Here is a 21,647-nt window from a genome sequence, read left to right as displayed (position 1 = left end):
CATTCAGGAAGGGGTGCCAAATTAACTGTAATTTATGGTGTTGAATTCTGAGGTTGTAACTGAGGCTTTTGGTAGTATATCAATCAACTATGGAACAACATCAAAGTCAGAAGTATTAGGTGCAAAGGTAAAAGAAAAAAAAAGCATACTTCAATTAAATGTGGAATACTACAAGAGTTTCTGCTAGGAACTGAAGGAAAAACACCTTCTGGCTTCATGTATAAAAGAATTCTCCTCAGACCTGGGTAGATTTATGTTCAGATTAATGTGCTGAAGAAAATGTATTGCTTGAACAATGTCCAATACACTTAATACAGTTTTTAATAATTTGCATGTGTTTGTGGAGTTAGCTTGTACAAGTACTAGCTAAGCATTCCTTTTGACTGGTCTTCGACTTTATTTTTAAGCCTGGATTTAATGCAAAATTACTTTGAGAAATGTATGAAAATATTTCAACATGAACACGTAATTTAGTGATTTGTCAATGCGTTTCTGGCACTTTATCAACTCTGTGTTTAATATGCACCATTTATTTTCAGACTTAATTTTGAAAGATGAAATCAGCACTTGGATTTCGAAATGCTCCATAAACTCCCTTCACACCAAATTCTTGAGTGACAACACAGAACCAAGTGATTGATCATTTTCAGGTTTTCTTAACCCTCGAATGAGATTTTGATTAAAACAAATCATTTTTCATCAACGGATCACCAGGTGATTAGTTATTTCAGCAGAATGTAAGTAAACAAACAGCAGCTGTGATTAATAAAGGCGATGGATGGGATCCAACTTTTTAATTCCCAGACAGGTTCAGTGTTCCTACAGCCAATAGAGGAAGTTTTATTATTCCCCTAATCCCTAAAAGCTTTGGCCTGCACAACTGGTCCTGTTAAAAGCCAGGACCCTGGAGACTTTGTTATGCCGATTAAAAGCCAGAGAAACAACAGTAAATTATCAAATACACTTCGGAAAAAAATATGAAGTCTATTCTCAACTTGGTGACAGGTATGATGTATGTATGTTTTGAAATGATGTGAAACCTTACCTAAACTAATTACTTCATTCATGTTAACAAAGCACTCCTCAGAGTCTGATAATTAACTGATTCATGCCCAAGACATAGTGGCATGAAACATCAGAAGAAGTGGCTTTCCCATTAACCAAATAAAAAGCTAACAATTTTGTATGTACAAGACAAATAGCAAGCTTTAATTTTGAATGTGAATAACGTGATTTGAAATTTCTAAACAATTCTGGATATATTAACAGCCACATTAGAGTTGGTTATCCACCATGACCAATATCACAGAGTTTGTCCTATCATAATGTACAGCAATTCTGGGAGTTTCAGTGTCCCCTGAGGGGAGAAGACATGTTCAGTGTGGCAGAGCAGATCAGCACCCTTAACTATTCTCTCGCACATTCACAGCGAGACAAAAGCTCTAGGGTGTGGCCCATGAAGATCCTCCAAACAACAAGAGATTTCCTGACCCTGAATACGGAAGAGCTGTCTGACAGAACCTCATGACATGAAATTGTAGCTAAGTTAGAAGCTAAGAGTCCCCAAGTCATTTTACATGCATCAATACTGGAAAGAGTAGTCTCCCAGATCTGACTTTATTGTAGAGAAAATAAGTAAACAGAATGAATTCCTTTAAAACTTATCACCTTTACTTCTTAAGTATTTGCTTTACAAGTTAAGCAATGTAAATACTGTTACTCTCCACATTATGACAGATGTGACCACCACCAAAGATAAAGCCACCTGCAGGTTACATACCCTTCTAGCTAAGCTGGTGGCATCATGGGCTCCTCCAAGCAACCAAAGGTCATCAATTTATATACTTAACAGAAACAATCTCATCAGAACCTAAAGCTGTCCGCATTGAAACTGCAACATACATTCTTCCAGTGAATTAAATATTTTTACAAACAATATAGTTTTCTAATTTTTAAACTGGCACATAGACAGGATGGCTACCCCAGGAAAATGTGTTACAAAAAGAAATCATGCTACAAAAAGAAATCATGTTACACAGTTGAGCGTGCAACACATCAGTCATATCAATAATGAGAAACACAAATTTCTCAAAGCAGTTTGGTTGCAGTTGAAAGAAATCATTAATTCTACTGTTGACTGGCGATTGGACTTTCTTTCTCGATGGTAAATGGCATCAGAATCATTCAGATAAATAATAGTTTTTTTTGCAATTTTTGTAGGTCAGTAAAGCTCTTACATTAGAAGTGGCACCACAGTCACAATCATAATGAATGAGAGGTGTGTGCAGGTCCTTGCACTGACCATTAAAATGAATGCTCCTATCACTTCTGGCCTAATTGCATGACACATAAAAGAGAACTGATAATCCATCACTGTCCACCATGCCACCCCAAACAACAAAGCTCTCTCATCACCCTCCCCCTGAAAAAATGAACAAGCATGAAAATAATTTATTTCTCTAGATAACAATCTACTTTGAATTCTGTGTCATTGAATCCAACGTGACTCAATGATTCAGTTGCTTAGAACTATATTTTCACTTAATGGTGATACTTATGTGGTATTTTTGGACATTCTGAATCATTTCAAGTAATACAGCATGACTTCAAACTATCAATATGGTCTAAGAATAAATAAAGATTTGCATCTGCCTAATGCTTTTCACGACCACCAAAGTCCCAAAGCACTTTACTATCAACAGAGTGGTTTTGAAGTGTAATCACTGTTGAAGTGCTGGAAACATGGCAGCTAATTTGTGCTCAGGAAACTCCCATGTACAGCAATGTGATAACGACCAGATAATCTGTCTCTTGTGATGGTGATAGAGGAATAAATATTGGCCAGGACATCATGGATAACCGAACTATTACTCTTCAAAACAGCACCACGGGATCTTTGATATCCAACCAAGCTGACAGATCAGGCCTTGGTTAACATTTCATACAAAAAGTGTAGCTCTAACAATGTAACGTTCCTTCAATATTGAGTGGGAGCATCAGTCTTAATATTGGTGTTCAAGCTATGGAGTGTGACTCAAACTCAGAACTTTATAACCTTGTGCTTCCAACACAAAATGCATTATTTTTTAATATGACTGTATAGTGGAGAGTTAAAGTGCTAATTTTGGTTTATGCACTTATGTATCAGTCAAAAGATTCATGCTCTATCAAAGATGCATGAATTCTGTTCTTAATGACCTTGTCCCAATATGTGCAGAAAGCGAGATTTTTTGGGATACACACATTTTTACTACATATGGTTCATGGCATCACTCTTCTGGTCTAGCTGAAAGCAACGGTTAATTTTCTTGGAGATTGTCATTAAGATTGTTGAAGATGAAATATTTTTTAACTCTCCCAGAAAGAATTAACTAATGAATTGTCCTTCAGCCACAGGCCAAAACATTTCAAATACTTCATCTGCAAAATTTTAGGAAGTCCTTAAAAATACACTTTGGGCTGGTCTAATTACGAGAAATAAACTCCTGAATGTTCAACTGGCAGTTACTTAAGATTGAACTAGAATTAAGCTTTTGCTACCTTTAAGAACTCACTTTACCTGTGAGAACTATCCAGACTTCCTCTTAACTAGGTGTGCAAACTCATTTTTATTCAAAGATTCAATAAGAACAATTTAATAGAATTCCAATTATGGCTTATTTCAAAAAATAGAACACATTCTACCCAGCCAGAATCAGTAGGTGATGATCCTATTTTAAATGCAGATGAGAAGCTCAATAGTCATTATAGTCACTTATAGCTCTTAATTCTGGATATCAAACTAGATGGATTCAGCAGCAAAATGTTCATTCTTATGAATAACCAACTTAAGAAATGCCCTCCAACAGCAACCCAAGGCCAGGCTCAGCATTTTCCTGTATTACAATTTTCTCAGATTCCAAGTTGGTCACTACCATGAGACTATAATGTGTTTTGGAAGTATAGCAAATAGTGGCATACAGAAAATGAAGCAGATAGCAAGTAAGCAAAGACTTGAAGGGTTAGTGGTTTGAGTAGAATAGCTGTTTGGTTTTAGAACTCAAGTCAACTTTTCTGTTGTGCCGTGTTAGGACGTGCACTGGAGATTGAATGATTTTGGTGATATTGTTATTTGTTAAAAACAAAGGGTAAGTGCACAATGTCAAATTAGGGTCACTGGACAATCCAGACAATTTGCAAGCCATTCACTCAGCCCTCATGTTAGAAGCCTGTTGGCTAAGTGCCTCCCTCTAAGAATGGGGTATGTTTAACAAATCCTTGATCAGACAGGACTTGTCATCTTTGACATTCTTTTCTTCAGGCTAAAGGTATCACTGTTTTCAATGGACAGATCAACTGAGTTACACAGGCAGTGCTACAAAAACATTAGTTCTCTTTTTCATTAGTTTTTAAAATCATTATATGGAAAACACAAGTCAGGTTGATGAAGTACATACAAGCAATATGTGGGCTATGAATGCCCTTTTGGAGAAGACATTTGTGTTCAAATTTCATCTAATTGTAAATCCAATTTGCTTAACACATGGTACATCAAACACAATTTGAAATGTTTGGAAGATCTGCATTTTAACCCAACAGTTCCTGATGTTAAGATATGCTGGCCCTGAAAAGCAGACAACAGCATAATTAGAATGTCTTTCATGGATAAAAGTCTGACAGACAAATTCTACCAAAATTATTCGTCATTGTTTCATAAAAAGTATTTTTTTATTATAAATGTATGCTGAACTTTACTAATATATTAGAAGTCAAATTCCTTTTCATTTCTTGCCAAATGTTAAATAAAAATAAAAGGTTCCATATGAATGCTGTAGAAGCTGGAGGAATAAATCAAATGATTCTGGTTTCAGTGTTTGCTTTAAAATGAATAATACAGCAGGCAGTCAAAATGAATCATACTGTTTAAGGTCCAACATAATGGGTAAGGTCTGTTTTATTTTCCTAAAATTGCAAAACCAAGACCTTGGCCGATGGAAGCTTCAGGCACTTTAACTATTTATGGGAAAGTGATTGCCAAGGTTGGAATTTAAATCTCGGTCTGAGTTTTTCAAAGATGCTTCAAGGTCCAGCTGTTGGATCAGGTAGTGTTGGCCACTGCTGAGGCTGCACCTCCACGGTGAACATGGCAGACATTTACTGGCGGGGGGTGTGGTGGGAGAAAGGGATTGCACTAGTGATGCTCAGAGCATGGCCGTGGTCTTTTTGATCCATGGTGTACTGTTTCGGAAAGTCACAGATCCATCAGAATGTGCCAGGATTCACCGCTATGGCAACGTGCCCTTCTGACACACAAGACTGCCCACAGGGATAGTAACAGCACCTTAACTGGGCCATGAAGTGCTTTATTTGCCACACCACTGATGTTCTTCATGCTGGCAATCTGTCATAGAACAGGGAAGATGTTGGGTTTCTTGTCTATCACCTTTTGCCACTATATTGCGAGCGCACATCTCCCAACCCAACAGCAATACATAAAATGCATCTCCTTGTGTACTGGCTACACTGGCTGTGCATTTACCATCCATTCATGCCTCATAAATTGGACCGGATAGTCATAAACAGATGTAGGAAGATACATTAATCCGCTGAATTTTCTAATATACAATTATACAAAGGCATAAGCTATAAAACATGAGGAAAAGATTTCAGTTGGGTGCCCTGTAGAATAAAATCATAAATATACTTCCTTTTTACAAACAGGCTTATAATTTTGTTATCCATGCCTTAGTTCTTCAAGATCCTTCTGTTGCAAGGTGGCTCCATCACAGGAATGTTTTTTATTTAAAATTCTCAGCATGTTTTTAAATCTCATCCTTCCCCCATCATTGTAAGCTCCTCTAGCCCTACAAGGATCCAACATCTCCATGTTCCTATTAATTTGGTCTTTTGTCCATCTCTGAATGCCATCATTCCACCATTGGTAGCTCTGTCTTCAACGGTCTTATTTTCAAGTACTGGATATCTTTCATAAACTTTGCTTTCTTTCAATATGATACTTAGAACTGACCATTTTGATAAAGTTTTTTTTCAGCACTTTTCCTAAATATCTTCATATGGTTAGGTGATACATGTTGCTCATTGACAAACCTATAGCATGTCTTTGGACATTTTTTACCACATTAAAGTTGCTACATGGATACAAGTTGTTGTTATTATGCATCACACACAGAATGCAATTTCCTTCATGATTATTGTTGGATACCATTTGCTAAAGAAATGCTTTTTCAATTATTACTAACAATTACCAGAATCCAAATCAAGTTCAAATCCATTTATAGATCCAACAGTTCAAGACATCTCTATCTCACACGGAGTACAGTCGAGAGTGTGATGCTGGAAAAGGTCTTTATCAGGATGAAGAGCTTTTGCGCGAAATGTCGATTCTCCTGCTCCTCGGACGCTGTCTGACCTGCTGTGCTTTTCCAGCACCACATCCTCGACTCTAATCCCAGCATCTGCAGTCCTCACTTTCACATGGAGTACAGCTGGGTTACAACAACCAAGTAGGTTGGAGAATGTATGCTGTCTTACCCAAATCCATCACCGCGACAGCATTGTGACGGGGCATTGGGGAGGAGAAGCTTGCTCTACAATCTGAAATATCTATGGTGAGGAGGTCAGGTTCATCAATCAGCACAACTGAATAGCTCATTGTCGGTGAATGGTCAAGTTTGTACTTTAAGAAGTATCATATGAGGACGGCATGGTGGCTCAGTGGTTAGCACTGCTGCCTCATAGCACCAGGGACCCAGGTTCCATTCCAACCTCGGGCAACTGTCTGTATGGAGTTTGCACATGCTCTCTGTGTCTGCGTGGATTTCCTCTCACAATCCAAAGATGTGCAGGTTAGGTGAACTGGCCATGCTAAATTGCCCATAATGTTCAGGGATGTGTAGGTTAGGTGTATTAGTCAGGGTAAATAAGTCGTAAAGAGTTTGGCTGGGAAACTCTTTGGAGAGTCAGTGTGGACTCATTGGGCCAAAGGACCTGTTTCCGCGCTGGAGGGATTCTAAAACTCTAAATTCATTTGGACAAGGTATGGGAGGGTAATCAGCAGTAACAGCACAAAACCCAAAATGTGAGTCACTGCCTTGGTGATTGGGGGTTTAAAAATAAGTTTTAAAAAATAATTGAAACTGTAAGCAAAGCGTGAGAGGAGGGTGGGTGGTGGAAACAAGAACTTCCTGAACTAGCTCCAAGTCAGAATTGGAATGAAATGTCCTGTTTTATCTCTTATGTTTGTTTTTATTTGTTCATGGGATGTAGGCAGGGGGCCAAGATTTGTTGCCCATTCCTACATGTCCTTAAAAAGGTGGTGGTGAGCCATTATTGCCCTTGTAACATAGGTACACATTATTAAGAAGGAAGATTTTGACTTAGCAGCAGCAAAGGAATAATGATATAATTTCAAATCAGCACAGTGTGGGGCTTGGAGGAAAACTTGCAGGCAGAGGTATTCCTTTATCTCTCAAAAATATTACAAATCCGCACATATTTCTCATCGACCTTTTTCAATTGTGAGGGTGTAGTATCCCTGATTTGCCTTTGCCATTGCTTTACCTTTTGAATGCACAGTTTGTTACGTGGATGGAAAGGCTGGTGCAATTTTGTGGGGCTCCGTGACCAGGAGCCAGTGAATTGCTCACCACACAGCATGTCTCAATTCCTATTGCAATAGTATCAGACTGAGACCCTGGAACAGCTGTTGTACATTACACAAGGGTATACAACAACAATTCAGAGAATACTGGCACCTGGCAAATGAGACAGATGCTGGTGCCCTGACATCTCTGTTACTGTCCCAGAAACAAATCAATAGGGTAATTCACGTGTTTTATTAAAATCCTATATTCCAGATCCTCTATGGTCAAGGTGGCTCCAAATCTGAAGCGTCACTTTTTAAAGAATCCTTAAATTGTCTTTCTGATGCCAAGGAACATCTAGATCCATAAATAATTGAAGGTTACAGTAACAGCAAACCTGTCTCACAATTATTGTTACCTTGACACCTTTCCCACTAGTATCCACAAACTTGATACTGCATGGAATACCTCACATTTTATCTCTTTTTCACTCATCTTACTTATCTTCAAATGCTACACACTAAAGATACAAATACTGCAAGTGTAAGTCTCGATACCATACTTGATCTTCTTTCGCCATCTGATGCCACTTTTCTCGTTGGACTTCATGTTTAGAACGGAATCCTTCAACAATTTCATTGTTCACCCTCCAAACTACAAGTGCTCCAAATTGCTGCCACATTTCATTATTTGTGGTCTCTTATGCTGCAAGAACTGATATCCTTGTATTTCAGTTGAGATATGATCTGGTCTGAGTGGAAAGTTTAGTACTAATGGAGTACGCCTTGCAACTAACTGAAATTTGAAGCATAACTTGATCCATCCTTTTGCTCCAGCTGGCTGGCTCCATTAGTATTGCGAGCATCCACAACACACACAATTTACCAACATTTTAGAACTTGCATTTATATAGCCATTCATGGCCTCCAAATGGCCCAAAAGAGCTTAGTGCGAATGAAATATTTCAGAACTGAAGATTCATTTCCAATGTAGTAAATATAGCAGCCAATATTTGCACAGCAATGAGATAATGACTTGATCACCTATATTTTGATGGCAATGATTGAGATATTGGCCAGGGTACCAAAGAGAATTCTTCTGCATTTCCTTGAAAATTATCATTAAACATTTTTACATTATTTAAGAGACCAGACGTGGCTTCGATTATCATTTTAATCCAAGACTGTGCAACACTCCCTCAATACTGCACTTGAATCCTAACCTAATTTATATGCTTGGGTCAGAGCTTGAACCAACAACCTGCTGACCAAGTGGAAAGTGCTAACTTCAGAGCCAAGGCTGACATCTTGCTATTTTTCACATGACATGTAGAGATTGTTTCCAGTTTGAATTCCGGGTTGGTATAAACCTTGGAACTTCAACATTAGTGAAATGGTCACGAAGATTTAACAATAAGCATTGTAAACCTCTACCAGCCTGAAATGCTAGGCTTGTGTACTACCATCCCCATCCCCATTCACCTATTGTATTCTATGCTACTTTCTCCCCACCCCCACCCCCCTCTCATTTAACTTTCCACTCTGCAGGCACCCTGACTCTATTCCTGATGAAGGGCTTTTGCCCGAAACGTCGATTTTCCTGTTCCTCGGATGCTGCCTGACCTGCTGTGCTTTTCCAGCACCATTCTAATCTACTACCAAGAGTTTGTCAGCTTCATATCATGTTTTGAAATGCAGGCACTGTGTGAAAGCCAGCAGTGTAATGCACATAGATTAAACAGCAGTAGCAAATGCAATGATATTATCAGAAATGTATCAACCTGTATTGTACTAAAACTCCTGCTTTGCTTCCTCAGGACAGAACTATAAACTGGCGGCCTGAGTTTCACATTGGAAACCTTATATAATGCTAGCTGAGTATCTTGAAAGCTGTGTCAGAATACCTCCAGTGGCATACTGCTGATAGCTAGAGACTGCATACAAAAGAACCAACCTTTATTGCTTATAAACACAGGAGAGTAGCACATGAATCAAAGATGTTCAAGAATCATTATAAATGCATTATGGTATGTTTAACCATCTTATATGTAGCTCAGACTTTTAAAATCTCAGCCTATTTATTTCTATGGAATACACTATCTGTCAAGGCTACAAGGTTAGGGTGGTTTGATAAATGACTTTCAACAGAGCCCACACCATAAATGACATCCACTAAGTTCTTCCAACAGTCCACAATTGGTGGTCCTCTAAACATTCATTTTTATGAGCAACAGATTACTTTGGGCAGGATCTGTCAGGCTTTTGAAAATATTTTAATCACATTACATGAGGTTCTATATGTGATTTAACTGATGTGGCTATATTGCTGACAAATCCAAAGTGTCAATGAATTTTACAGTTTTACATAAAATCTACTTTTTAAAAAAAATGCCACTCAGCCTAATTAGCCTCTGCCAGTATTTATACACCTTCTAGTACTGCTTCTAATTCCATCGATGTTTATTTCTATCACATATACATGTTCTATTTTCCTCTCAACTGTTTGTTCACTGTCGTATTCGGCCACAGCGAATGAGGTACAGCTGTAAGTGTGCCAGAAAGCACCAATGTCAAGTCTGTGTCTCATGAGATACTGAAAATACGCTACTGTCTTTATGGCACGGATGAAGATGCTGTACTGGAGACCACATTTTATGAAACAAATAAAGAATAAAGGTGCATCCTTCAATGGGAATACAATAAGGAATCTCATAAAAGGTATTTCAATCCCTGACAATACAAATATTGCTGAAATTTGCTCATTACTGGGTCATGTCATCCTGAACTTCTTAATGATTCCTCCCACAATTGAGCAAGCACAAACTACATGCCAGATTGACTCTAACATGGTTTTGCAGATTGAAACACATGCTAATATGTGGTACTGAGCATCAGAAGGTCCCTTCTGTGCAACTGCTAACATGGATACCAAGCACAGTAACAAAATCTATTAAACTCAGACAAGCTGACATTTACATTGAGCCTTTCATGATTCAGGAGGATTAAAAGGCTTCATTGCCAATAAATTATTTTGAACATGAGGCAGCTGACCTGCACACCATGAAATCTCACAAACAGTAATGAGCGAGGAGACTATTTTGGTGGTATTGGTTGAACAACAAAAGTTAGCAAGGCCACAAGGCAATCATCTTTCAGATCTGCCTGAAGAGGCAGTCGGAATCTCTGTTTAACAATCTCACTTAAATGCCTCCAGTAATGCAAACCTACCTCCATACAGCACTGATGTGTCATACCATATTATAGGACCGATTCAACTCTGGTAGAGCTACAAAGTGGAAGCAAATTTTCCACCCTTTACAGACCCACCTTATCTGAAATTCCATTGACTTATAAGAGAATTAAACAATACTTCAAACTAATTCATTGGCAGTGAAGCATTTCCAGTGGTCATGGGCTCCATATAAATTCTTTGAAGAATTTGGTCATTGCATATAAAGCAGGGTTACGTCACACAGTGGCATACACTTCAATCTGCAAAGCCTCAACTGAACGGGTTGACACATGCCTGTCTATTGCCTTTGCAAAGGAAGTCTGGAGAAAGATTGAGTGGCTTTTGTCGATGTTCGTCCTGAACAGCTCCATGACATGTGAGTCTGCTCTACGGTCTGCTCCCCAGGACGCACACTGAGACAAACATCAACTGTACCTGCAGGACCATCAGCTTGGTGAAAGATGCTCTTTGGTCTGCCTGAAACTTATTGGTCTTCTACAGCAAGGAGTTGAATGTTGCAGATTGACATATTCCAAGATCCAGGACTTTGAGCTGAGGGAAGCACTAAAGCTTGGGACTGCTGCTGCCAAGGCGCAGTGGGGAAAGACCAATGTCTGAGGCCTTTCTGCCAAAGTTAAATGGTGGTCCAATCAGTTATCGGACCCTTCTGCTGCCTCAAATGCATGTAAATATAGTCTTGTACAACTAAGAGAAGCCTTTGGTTTGTTTATTGGATAGAGTCAAGCTTCATATGCTACTGTACAGAACTGAAACACATTTTTGACCATGATATATATTACAAACTTGAAAGGGTTCAGAAAGATTTACAAGGATGTTGCCAGGATTCGAGGATTTGAGCTATAGGGAGAGGCTGAACAGGCGAGGGCAGTTTTTCCTGGAGCGTCGGAGGCTGAGGGGTGACCTTATAGAGGTTTACAAAATTATGAGGGGCAGAGATAGGGTAAATAGGCAAAGTCTTTTCCCTGGGGTCGGGGAATCCAGAACTAGAGGGCATAGGTTAGGGTGAGAGGGAAAAGATATAAAAGAGACCCACAGGGCAACTTTTTCACACAGAGGGTGGTTCGGGTATGGAATGAGCTGCCAGAGGAAGTGGTGGAGGCTGGTACAATTGCAACATTTAAGAGGCAGTTGGATGGGGATATGAATAGGAAGGGTTTGGAGGGATATGGGCCGGGTGCTGGCAGGTGGGACTAGATTGGGTTGGATATCTAGGCAGCATGGACAAAGGGTCTGTTTCCATGCTGTACATCTCTATGACTCTATAACATATGAATAAAGTAGATTTTTGAAATAAAAAATAACCTGCCCATTGGTGGACAATTAGTTAGCACCCATTTTGTGATCTCAGTGAAGTTCCATTTTATCCCTATGCCTCTCAATGTGATAATTTTGCAAAATTTATCTTTGTGTGACAAGACACTCATAGACAAGGATACCATCAGCTTTTAGTCACAACTTTTCAATCATAATGTAAAGAACGATTGCCTATTTCAAGGCAAGGCACAATGAAATTCCATCCATTTGTGTGGGATATCAAACTGATGACATATTCAAGGAGATTTTGAGAATACGGTGGCATTGAGCTTTTTTCATTTTCCTCACTCAGCCAACAATGCCTGCAGTTTACAGGTTTCACACTATGACATGTTTCAGTCACATGGTCAGGAACGCCACAAAACGTTTTTATTGTTAAGAGAAAGGAGGAGGCTTGGATGAGACATGAAGGCTCAGTTACAGCACTTGAAAGTTACAAATTAGCCAGGAAGGACCTAAAGAGAGAGCTAAGAAGAGCCTGGAGAGGACATGAAAAGTTGTTGGCAGATAGGATCAAGGAAAAATCTAAGGCTTTCTATAGGTATATCAGGAATAAAAGAATGACTAGAGTAAGATTAGGACCAATCAAGGATAGTAGTGGGAAGTGTGCATTGAGTCAGAGGAGATAGGGGAAGTGCTAAATGAACATTTTCATCAGTATTCACACTGTAAATAGACAATATTGTCGAGGAGAATACTGAGATACAGGCTAGTAGACTAGATGGGATTGAGGTTCACAAGGAGGTAGAGTTAGCAATTCTGAAAATAGATAAGTCCTCTGGGTCAGATGGGATTTATCCTAGGATTCTCTGGGAAGCCAGGGAGGAGACTGTAGAGCCTTTGGCTTTGATCTTTATGTCATCATTGTCTCCAGGAATAGTACCAGAAGACTGGAGGATCTTGTTCAAGAAGGGAAGTGGAGACAAGCCTGGTAATTATAGACCAGTGAGTCTTACTTCAGTTGTGGGTAAAGCGTTGGCAAAGGTTATGAGAGATAGGATTTATAATCATCTAGAGAGGAATAAGTTGATTAGAGATAGTCAAGACAGTTTTGTGAAGGATAGGTCATGCCTCACAAACCTAATTGAGTTCTTTGAGAAGGTGATCAAACAGGTTGTCGAGGGTAAAGTAGTTGATGAGGCACATATGAATTTTGGTAAGGCATTTGATAAGGTTCCCCACGGTAGGCTATTGCAGAAAATATGGAATTATGGGATTGAGGGCAATTTAGCGGTTTGGATCAGAAATTGGCTAGCTGAAAGAAGACAGAGGGTGGTGGTTGACGGAAAATGTTCATCCTGGAGATCAGTTACTAGTGGTGTACCACAAGGATCTGTTTTGGGGCCACTGCTGTTTGTCATTTTTATAAATGACCTGGATAAGGGCGTAGAAGGATGGGTTAGTAAATTTGTGGATGACACTAAGGTCAATGGGGTTGTGGATAGTGCCGAAGGATGTTGCAGGTTACAGAGGGATATAGATAAGCTGCAGAGCTGGGCTGAGAGTGCCAAATGGAGTTTAATGCAGAAAGGTGTGAGGTAATTCACTTTGGGAGGAATAACAGGAATGCATAGTACTAGGCTAATGGTAAGATTCTTGTCAGTCTAGATGAACAGAGACATCTCAGTGTCCATGTACATAGATCCCTGAAAGTTGCCACCCAGGTTGATAGGGTTGTTAAGAAGGCATATGGTGTGTTAGCTTTTATTAGTAGACAGATTGAGTTTTTGGAGCCATGAGGTCATGCTGCAGTTGTACAAAACTCTGGTGCGGCCGCACTTGGAGTATTGTGTATAGTTCTGGTCACTGCATTATAGGAAAGATGTGGAAGCTTTGGAGAGAGTTCAGAGGAGATTTACTAGGATGTTGCCTGATAATGGAGGGAAGGAGGAAAGGCTGAGGAACTTAAGCTGTTTTTGTTAGAGAGAAGAATGTTGAGAGGTGACTTAATTGAGACATACAAGATAATCAGACGGTTAAATAGGGTGGACAGTGAGAGCCTTTTTCCTCTGATCGCGAAGGCTAACACAGGGGATGTAGCTTTAAATTGAGGGGTGATAGATTTAGGACAGATATCAGAGGTAGTTTCTTTACTCAGAGAGTAACAGGGGCATGTATCGGCCTGTCTGCGACTGTAGTAGACTCACCAACTTTAAGGGCAATTAACTGGTCATTGGATAGACATATGGGTGATAATGGAACAGGGTAGGTGAGATGGGATTCAGATTGGTTTCACAGCCCGATGCAACATCAAGGGGCTATGTTCTAAAATGCCATTACATCTTGAACATAACCTCTGTTCTCATGCTGTCATCAAGAGCACTGGGAAAAAAAATCATAGAAAGAAAAGCATACTTGCATTAATACTGTGTCTCCACAAACTCTGGATGCCCCAAGACACATTATATAGAAAGCATAGCAGCTAATTACATGTAGCAAACTCCTACAAACAATATGATAAGAGCAGATAGTCTGTTCTATTGCTGTTGACTGAAGGATGAATAATACCTAGAATCAGAGAGTTATCTTAGCTTCTCTTCTTTGAAATAATTAAGCACCATTTCAGAGAGAAGACAGGACCTCTTAATGTGGCATCCAAAGGATTGGACCCCTAACAGTGCAACGTTTCTTTGGCACTGCTCCCAAGTGCTGAATTAGATTGGTGGACTCAAGTCTCTGGAGTGGGAGTTGAACCCACCAACTTTGGCCTCAGAAGTAGATACAACCTGTTAGCCTATATTTTTGGGAGGAAGTGGATGCAGCAGTGCATCGTTAATCATCCATGCACCACAAGCATTTACCTGTACAGGGAAAAAAAACTGCGATGGTAGTTTTGTAGACAAGGAATGGCAGAAAGTAGCCCCTTGCTGATGCCACACATTTTGGTGGAAATGATAGAGGAGTCAATTGGCAATGCAGACTCTTGTATATATACAGCTTGCAATCAAAAAACCCATCTGGGTTTCACCTCTTAACAGCTTAGCATTCTATGTGTTTGGCAGCAATCACATTTTAAACACTGCACCAAATATATAACCTGTGCACAGTTAGTTTAACTAAATTCAAGCCCAAGAAAGCAACATCAGATTCACACTCCATTTGAATTACTGAAGCGCTGGCACACATTAAAAACTGTGGTATGTGGGGGACACCTGCTGTTAAACACAAAGTAAAACATGGCAACATCTTCCATCTTTTTGTATTTTTCCTTCAAGATATATGCTTTTTTTTCAAAAGAATGACAAGTAGAATGAATGTTTTCTCAGGCTTAATATGAAGAGACAGTACAATACCTTGATGAACGATCTCATGGAGAAGAGATTGGCCAGCATTGTAGAGAGGCCTGGAGCCAGGCAGCTTTGAGCTATAAAACCCAGCTTCAGTTCAGCTAGGCAGATTGCATCATCCCCTTCCCGCCAATTCCAGCTGGGTATGTTCAGCAGATGGGCCTGATAGCAGAGGAGAGCAAAAATAAAAGAGAAGTGTACAAATTCAATTCTGCTCATACTGCACCCCCCGCCATCCCATACAGCATGAAAATGTATGCAGTGCATCACGAAAAGTTTGAACTAACTGTCTCCTTTATTTTCCCTGGGAACCCCAAACAATAGGGTGGCATTGCAGCAGTGTGCAGCAAACACACTGGACTTCAATCTGGATTCACATCTGTTGCCCATTCAGAGCGAGCTCCCTCGGGCCTTTCATACCTTTCCAATATCGTTGGTTAAACATTTTGTTTTATTTTTATATTGTTCATGCAGAGGTGCCAGTGTAGCATTTCTGTTCTGTAATGAACTACAAAAACAAGAGCAGCTGCAGCCTTTCCAATAGCAAGCGTGGAACATACACCCGATACAAGCGGCCTCCCTTCCCCACCTTGTGCCTGGGCTGTCAGTGCTGCATTTTGCTAGCTGACATTTTACAGGTGTGAGAATCCTGAATTTGAAGAGATGTACTTTATTGTCATTTTAAATACACATGCAAGAAAAAAATGGCAGCAACATTTCAAACTAAACAGATCTTAATCATTGAAGTGAAAATTCTGTTAAAAATCAAATCAATTGATTGGTTTTGGAACTGGAGAAGTAGGACAGTCTGCTTGATTATTTTTCAAATTTGATTCCTGAGCAACTTCCTTCCCCGTACTTCTAGGGGCAGCAAACATTCCTGCACGGTGGGAATCACAAACGTGTTAACAAAGAGCAATGTATACTCTCACCATTGACTGCCCCTCTGGAGAGGACTAGGGAAGAATACCTCACTGAATTGGCCCTTCTTCACTCAGACAGCAAATGTCAGTAGGTTATGTAACCATACTGTGTTTAATGGCCAAACATATTCCGTCATCACCCCACACCCACACGTACACTTTCTATTGAGGGCACAGGATGAGGGAGGTACATGGGAAGGAGAGGGGTAGTCATGAGGAATAGGAAGTCTGGCTATTTCTTTTCCCCCTTCTTTGCCTTAGGGTCACTAGGGCTAAGTACAATTCCTTGACTGTTGCTTCAGCTGTGTTCAGCTAATACAAAACATATGAGAAAATGAACCTGAAGTCTCATCTACCATTACCACGTCAGACCGTACCATTACCTATTAAGCTAGTGCCGAGCTGCACAACCCTCTTTGAAACAGAATGCTCATGGGAACATGGGACGATTGCTCAGAATTCTTCCAAAGTTGCTTTTCACCTGTCAGCCAAATCTGCTTTGCATCCAGGTCTTGCTGCATTTGGACATCGGCTGCTTTACTATCTGAGGTGGTATGAATGGTGCTCAATTTATGCAATCATCAGCAAACATCCCCAATTCTTATTTCGTGGTGCAGGAAAGGTCATTGATGAAGTATTGAAAGTGGCTGGGGATAAAATACTGCGCTGAGTGATGTCCTGAGCTAAGATGACTGACCTCCAACAACCACAACAGCCTTTTGTGCCAGGTATGACTCCAATTAGCAGATAGTTTTCCCCGATTTGAGTTTCGTTACGGACCCTTGATGCCATACTTGGTCAAATGTGATGTTGATGTCAACGGCAGTCAATCTCACCTCACTGCTGAAATTTGTCTCTTTTGTTCATGTTCGACCCAAGGTTGTAATGAAGTCAGTGGTTCTAGTGCAGAGGGCAGTCAAGTGTCAATCCCACTGCTGTGTGTTTGGAGTCAGACGTAGGCCAGACCAGATAAGAATTAGAGGGGTTTCGATGACAATGGTTTCATGGTCATTAGTCTTTTAATTCCAGATTGAATTCAACTATCACCATCTGCAGATGTGGGATTTGAACCAAGGTCCCCAGAATATTACTTATGTCTCTGGATTACTAGTCCAGTTACAATATCACTATGCCATCAGCACCAGTGGATGGCGAAGGCTTACACCAGGAGTGATAGATGGCGCAGAAACATTCAAGATACTTTGAACTGCGAAACTAAGAATGGATTTAGTGCCTGGTACAATGATCTCGGATGTTCAGTCATTTGCGAGAGAAAACAGAGAGGACAAAGTCCTTGGCACCTTAAGCCTTGTTAAGCCATTCAACTAAACTGTGACTTAACTGTATCTTAAGTCCATTCAACTGCATTGATACTGTAACCCTTAATAAGACAGCCTAGTGGAAATCTATCAAAATCAAATCTGGGATTTCCAATTGAACCCACTGCCTCTACACTGTATTTTTTAGGATTGAAGTAAGTTCCACTGTCCCACTTCCTTTTGTGTGAAGAAGTGTTCCTCAAAATGACCCATGAATGTTGGGATATCTTTGGAGGGTTAGTGTGGACTCAATGGGCTGAATGGGCTGTTTCCACAGTAGGGATTCCATGACTCTCCTTGCAAGGAAAGTAAAAGATTGCCCAGGTTCCTCACACTAAACTTCTAACGAACTAAATCAAGGGGAAAGGAAACTCTGTTTCAAAATGAGTTCCTCAATGCTTATTCTTCCTTCAAAAACAGCAAGATACCATGATAGGGGACAAGTTTCACCCTCTGCAGTTCCAGGTAGTGACCACAGAGAGGAGCAACTGCTATTGACAGCAGCTTGGACTCCTGTGCAGTAAGATTCCCAGGGAGGCCAGTGCAAGGGCTGTGTTAAAAATACTTCCTGAAAACAAACTGAACACCAAGCTCTCCTTAAGTGACACTAGCCTTGTGCTTCTTCTGGTCACATTCTATGCTTTCTACAAAAATATGTCATTTAAATGTATTTTTTTCCATCAGTCCAAAGAAATCCTGCATTAGCAAGACAGAGGGGAAAATGTGAGGAGCAGAAACATCTGCTGCAAGTCTGCAGCTTGGATCCAAATCAGGTTGCGATATTGCTGGCACAGGCACACAATATCAAATATCTCTCTGTTTCAATGCCACATGCCATGCTTTCAGTCTGGAGAAAGAAAACGATACTGAACATACATAGAGCAAGTCATTTTCCGTTAGACTATTCAGTCTTGTTGTTTGTTTGTCTTCTGATTCTCCCCAGAGAATGACACCACAGGCAACAAGAGATCCTAGCCCACTTCTCCTTCAGTCTTCCTGATATCCCTGCCTTTCTCAACCAGTAGCATCCCGCTTGTCCCTCAAACTTGGCAGCTGTGATTTCCTTCAACTTACCCCTCTTCAGGATTTGAAGTTCAGGAGACGGAGTTTTGTGTAGGCAATGGAGTTTGTGAGAATTTTATCTCAAATTCAGGGGCGTCAGGTAGGATGAGGAAATTTTCACAGGCAAACTGGTTTCGGAAGCAGGAAGTTCATTTCAAAATTATAATGAGGGGGGCTGCCTCCCTTTTATAACTGTCCTCTGGATTTAACTGGGCAGCTGAGGAGAGATGAGGACTGCTTGTCAGTCAAATGGAGCAGGAATCCCCTATCCAAGGCAGCGAACCCACCTGCCCCAGGGTCATTGCTTATATCTTCAATATTGAACCTTCTACTCCAAGATTTCAACCTGACTGTCGCTCTACCTTGGAGAGCAGTGGAGGCTGACTGGGGCAAATGCATGAAAACCTGGGTGAAGCATAGAAGACTATACAGAGATACACAGAGCTTTCCCAGGGCTGGGGGTGGCGGCGATATTGGGAACCAACTGGATGCTAGTATGACCACAATAAGCTGAACGGCCTTGACTGTGCTGCAAGGATTGTCTCATCAACCGGCAGCGTGCCATTCCCTTGTTGAAAACAAATGGTAGAACCTCTGCACTAACCCTAAGACTTTGCAATTGAGACACAGGGTTTGGACTCAAGAGTCAGTCAATATCTGCAGCCCTCTCAAATGATGAGATTATTCAAGAGAGTAATCAAAACAGCATTCTATAGTCAATAAAAGAAGATTCTGACCTTGTTATGATACTGTAACATCTGTGTTATAATTCTTATCTTTGGATTGTAATTTTTGATAGATATTACCCTGAAACAAAAAAGCAAAATTATTAATTAGACTGGACCTTTTTAGGCAAATAGGAGGCAATCTCCTGAACAGTTACAAATAATACAATTGCAAGGCAGCAAAGAAGTATGCAGTGTTACCTCAATTTTGCATTTGCAGAATTAGATTCAAGAAAAACTTATAGAAATGCTTACTTTAAAAAATGAATATACTCCACTTGTCCCTTTACTTATAATGAAGAAAACAAGGTATAGACCAGGAATAGACCGTAGGGCTCTTGAGCCTGCTCAACAATAAGACCACAACCGACTGTTCCTCAGCAGGTTCCTCATGGGAGACTAGTTAGCAAGGTTAGATCACACGGAATACAGGGAGAACTAACCATTTGGATACAGAATTGGCTCAAAGATAGAAAACAGAGGGTGGTGGTGGCGGATTGCTTTTCAGACTGGAGGCCTGTGACCAGTGGTGTACCACGAGGATTGGATCGGTGCTGGATCCACTGCTTTTCGTCATTCATAGAAATGATTTGTATGTGAGCATAAGAGGTATAGTTAGTAAGTTTGCACATGACACCAAAATTGGAGGTCATAGATATATAGCATGGAAACAGACCTTTTCGTCCAACCCGTCCATACCGACCAGATATCCCAACCCAATCTAGTCCCACCTGCCATCACCCGGCCCATATCCCTTCAAACCCTTCCTATTCATATACCCATCCAAATGCCTTTTAAATGTTGCAATTGTACCAGCTTCCACCACTTCCTCTGGCAGCTCATTCCATATGCGTACCACCCTGTGTGTGAAAAGTTGCCCCTTAGGTCACCACGTTACACCTGGAGAATTTATATAAATCTGGAAATATAATGCTATTCCAGTAACTGTGTTTATGTAACAACAGGATAGCTAGAAAAATGCATTTAGTTCACTGATGTCCTTTAATGAAGAAAATCTGTGCTGTTCTAATTTGGTTCATCCTAAATATTACTCCAGACCCATAGCAATGTAGTTGCATCTGAAAAAACTGAACGAGCCATTCAGATGCCTCAACACCACATTCTCAAAGATAGTTAGGCATAAGCAGCAAATGGTAATAATATCCATGTATCATGAATTTTTTTTTAAAAACAAAGCCTTCCAGTGAAATTGTGCACAATGGTTCAAGACCACAGAGATGCTTAAACCTAGCATATTGGGAATTTCACATAGACCGTGCATAATCTATTCTCCAAAATGAAAAGACTTGTGCACACCCTAATATAGCACACCGACAGGTCTGACTATTTCCCTGGCAGTATATATTATTGCCATGAAACATTGGGTGGCTGCTATCTTGGCTGTCGAGCCAGTGTTGTCAGGAGATTCCATTGATTAATCGGGGGGTCGGTTAACTCAGTTGGCTGGATGTAACAGCATGGGTTTAATACCCACACTGGCTGAGCTTACCACTGAAGGTCTCTCCTTCTTAATCTCTCCCATTGCCAGAGGTATGGTGACCCTCAGGATAAATCACCACCAATCGTTTCTCTATTCAGAGAGCATGCCTTTAACCTTTTACTGCAATGATCCTTTGGCAAAAAAAGGGAGCTGCAAAAATTGATAAAATTGAAAGCTAATAAATCCCCAGGATCTGATAATCTATATCCCAAAGTACTTAAGGAGGTGGCCTTGGAAATAGTGGTGTTTTTCTTCCAAGATGCTTTAGACACTGAAATAGTTCCTACAGATTGAACAATAGTGAATACAACCCCACTATTAAAAAGGGAGCTCAAGAGAAAACTGAATTATACACCTGTAAGTTGAACATCGGTCGTGGAGAAGATGGTAAAGTCCAATCATAGAGTCATAGAGTCGTACAGCATGGAAACAGACCCTTTGGTCCAACCTGTCCATGCCGACCAGATATCCCAACCCAATCTATCCCACCTGCCAGCACCCGGCCCATATCCCTTCAAACCCTTCCTATTCATATACCTATCCAAATGCCTCTTAAAATGTTGCAATTGTACCAGCCTCCACCACATCCTCTGGCAGCTCATTCCATACACGTACCATCCTGTGCGTGAAAAAGTTGCCCATAGGTCTCTTTTATATCTTTCCCTCTCACCATAAACGTAT

At 40.4% G+C, this 21,647-nt stretch overlaps 1 protein-coding gene across 16 annotated transcripts in view; it reads right to left on the bottom strand.

Annotated features, from left to right (window-relative positions):
* The window catches only part of LOC122541861 (calcium-activated potassium channel subunit alpha-1), an 847,529-nt gene that overhangs the window by 201,861 nt on the left and 624,021 nt on the right, over nucleotides 1-21,647 (bottom strand). For all 16 annotated transcript variants that reach the window (XM_087982321.1, XM_087982311.1, XM_087982314.1 and 13 more), the window contains exons 13-14: nucleotides 19,478-19,547; nucleotides 15,443-15,598 (exon numbers count right to left, since the gene is read on the bottom strand). In XM_087982321.1, coding sequence (XP_087838447.1) covers nucleotides 15,443-15,598; nucleotides 19,478-19,547 — 226 coding nt within the window. The remainder of the gene's footprint in view (nucleotides 1-15,442; nucleotides 15,599-19,477; nucleotides 19,548-21,647) is intronic.

This window comes from Chiloscyllium plagiosum, unplaced genomic scaffold (genome assembly GCF_037043375.1).
Source record: "Chiloscyllium plagiosum isolate Xiang-an unplaced genomic scaffold, Cpla_swu_hap1 HiC_scaffold_43, whole genome shotgun sequence".
Lineage (NCBI taxonomy): Eukaryota > Metazoa > Chordata > Chondrichthyes > Orectolobiformes > Hemiscylliidae > Chiloscyllium > Chiloscyllium plagiosum.
The sequence above is the reverse complement of the archived record's forward strand: the minus strand, read 5'-3'. Positions and strand labels throughout refer to the sequence as shown.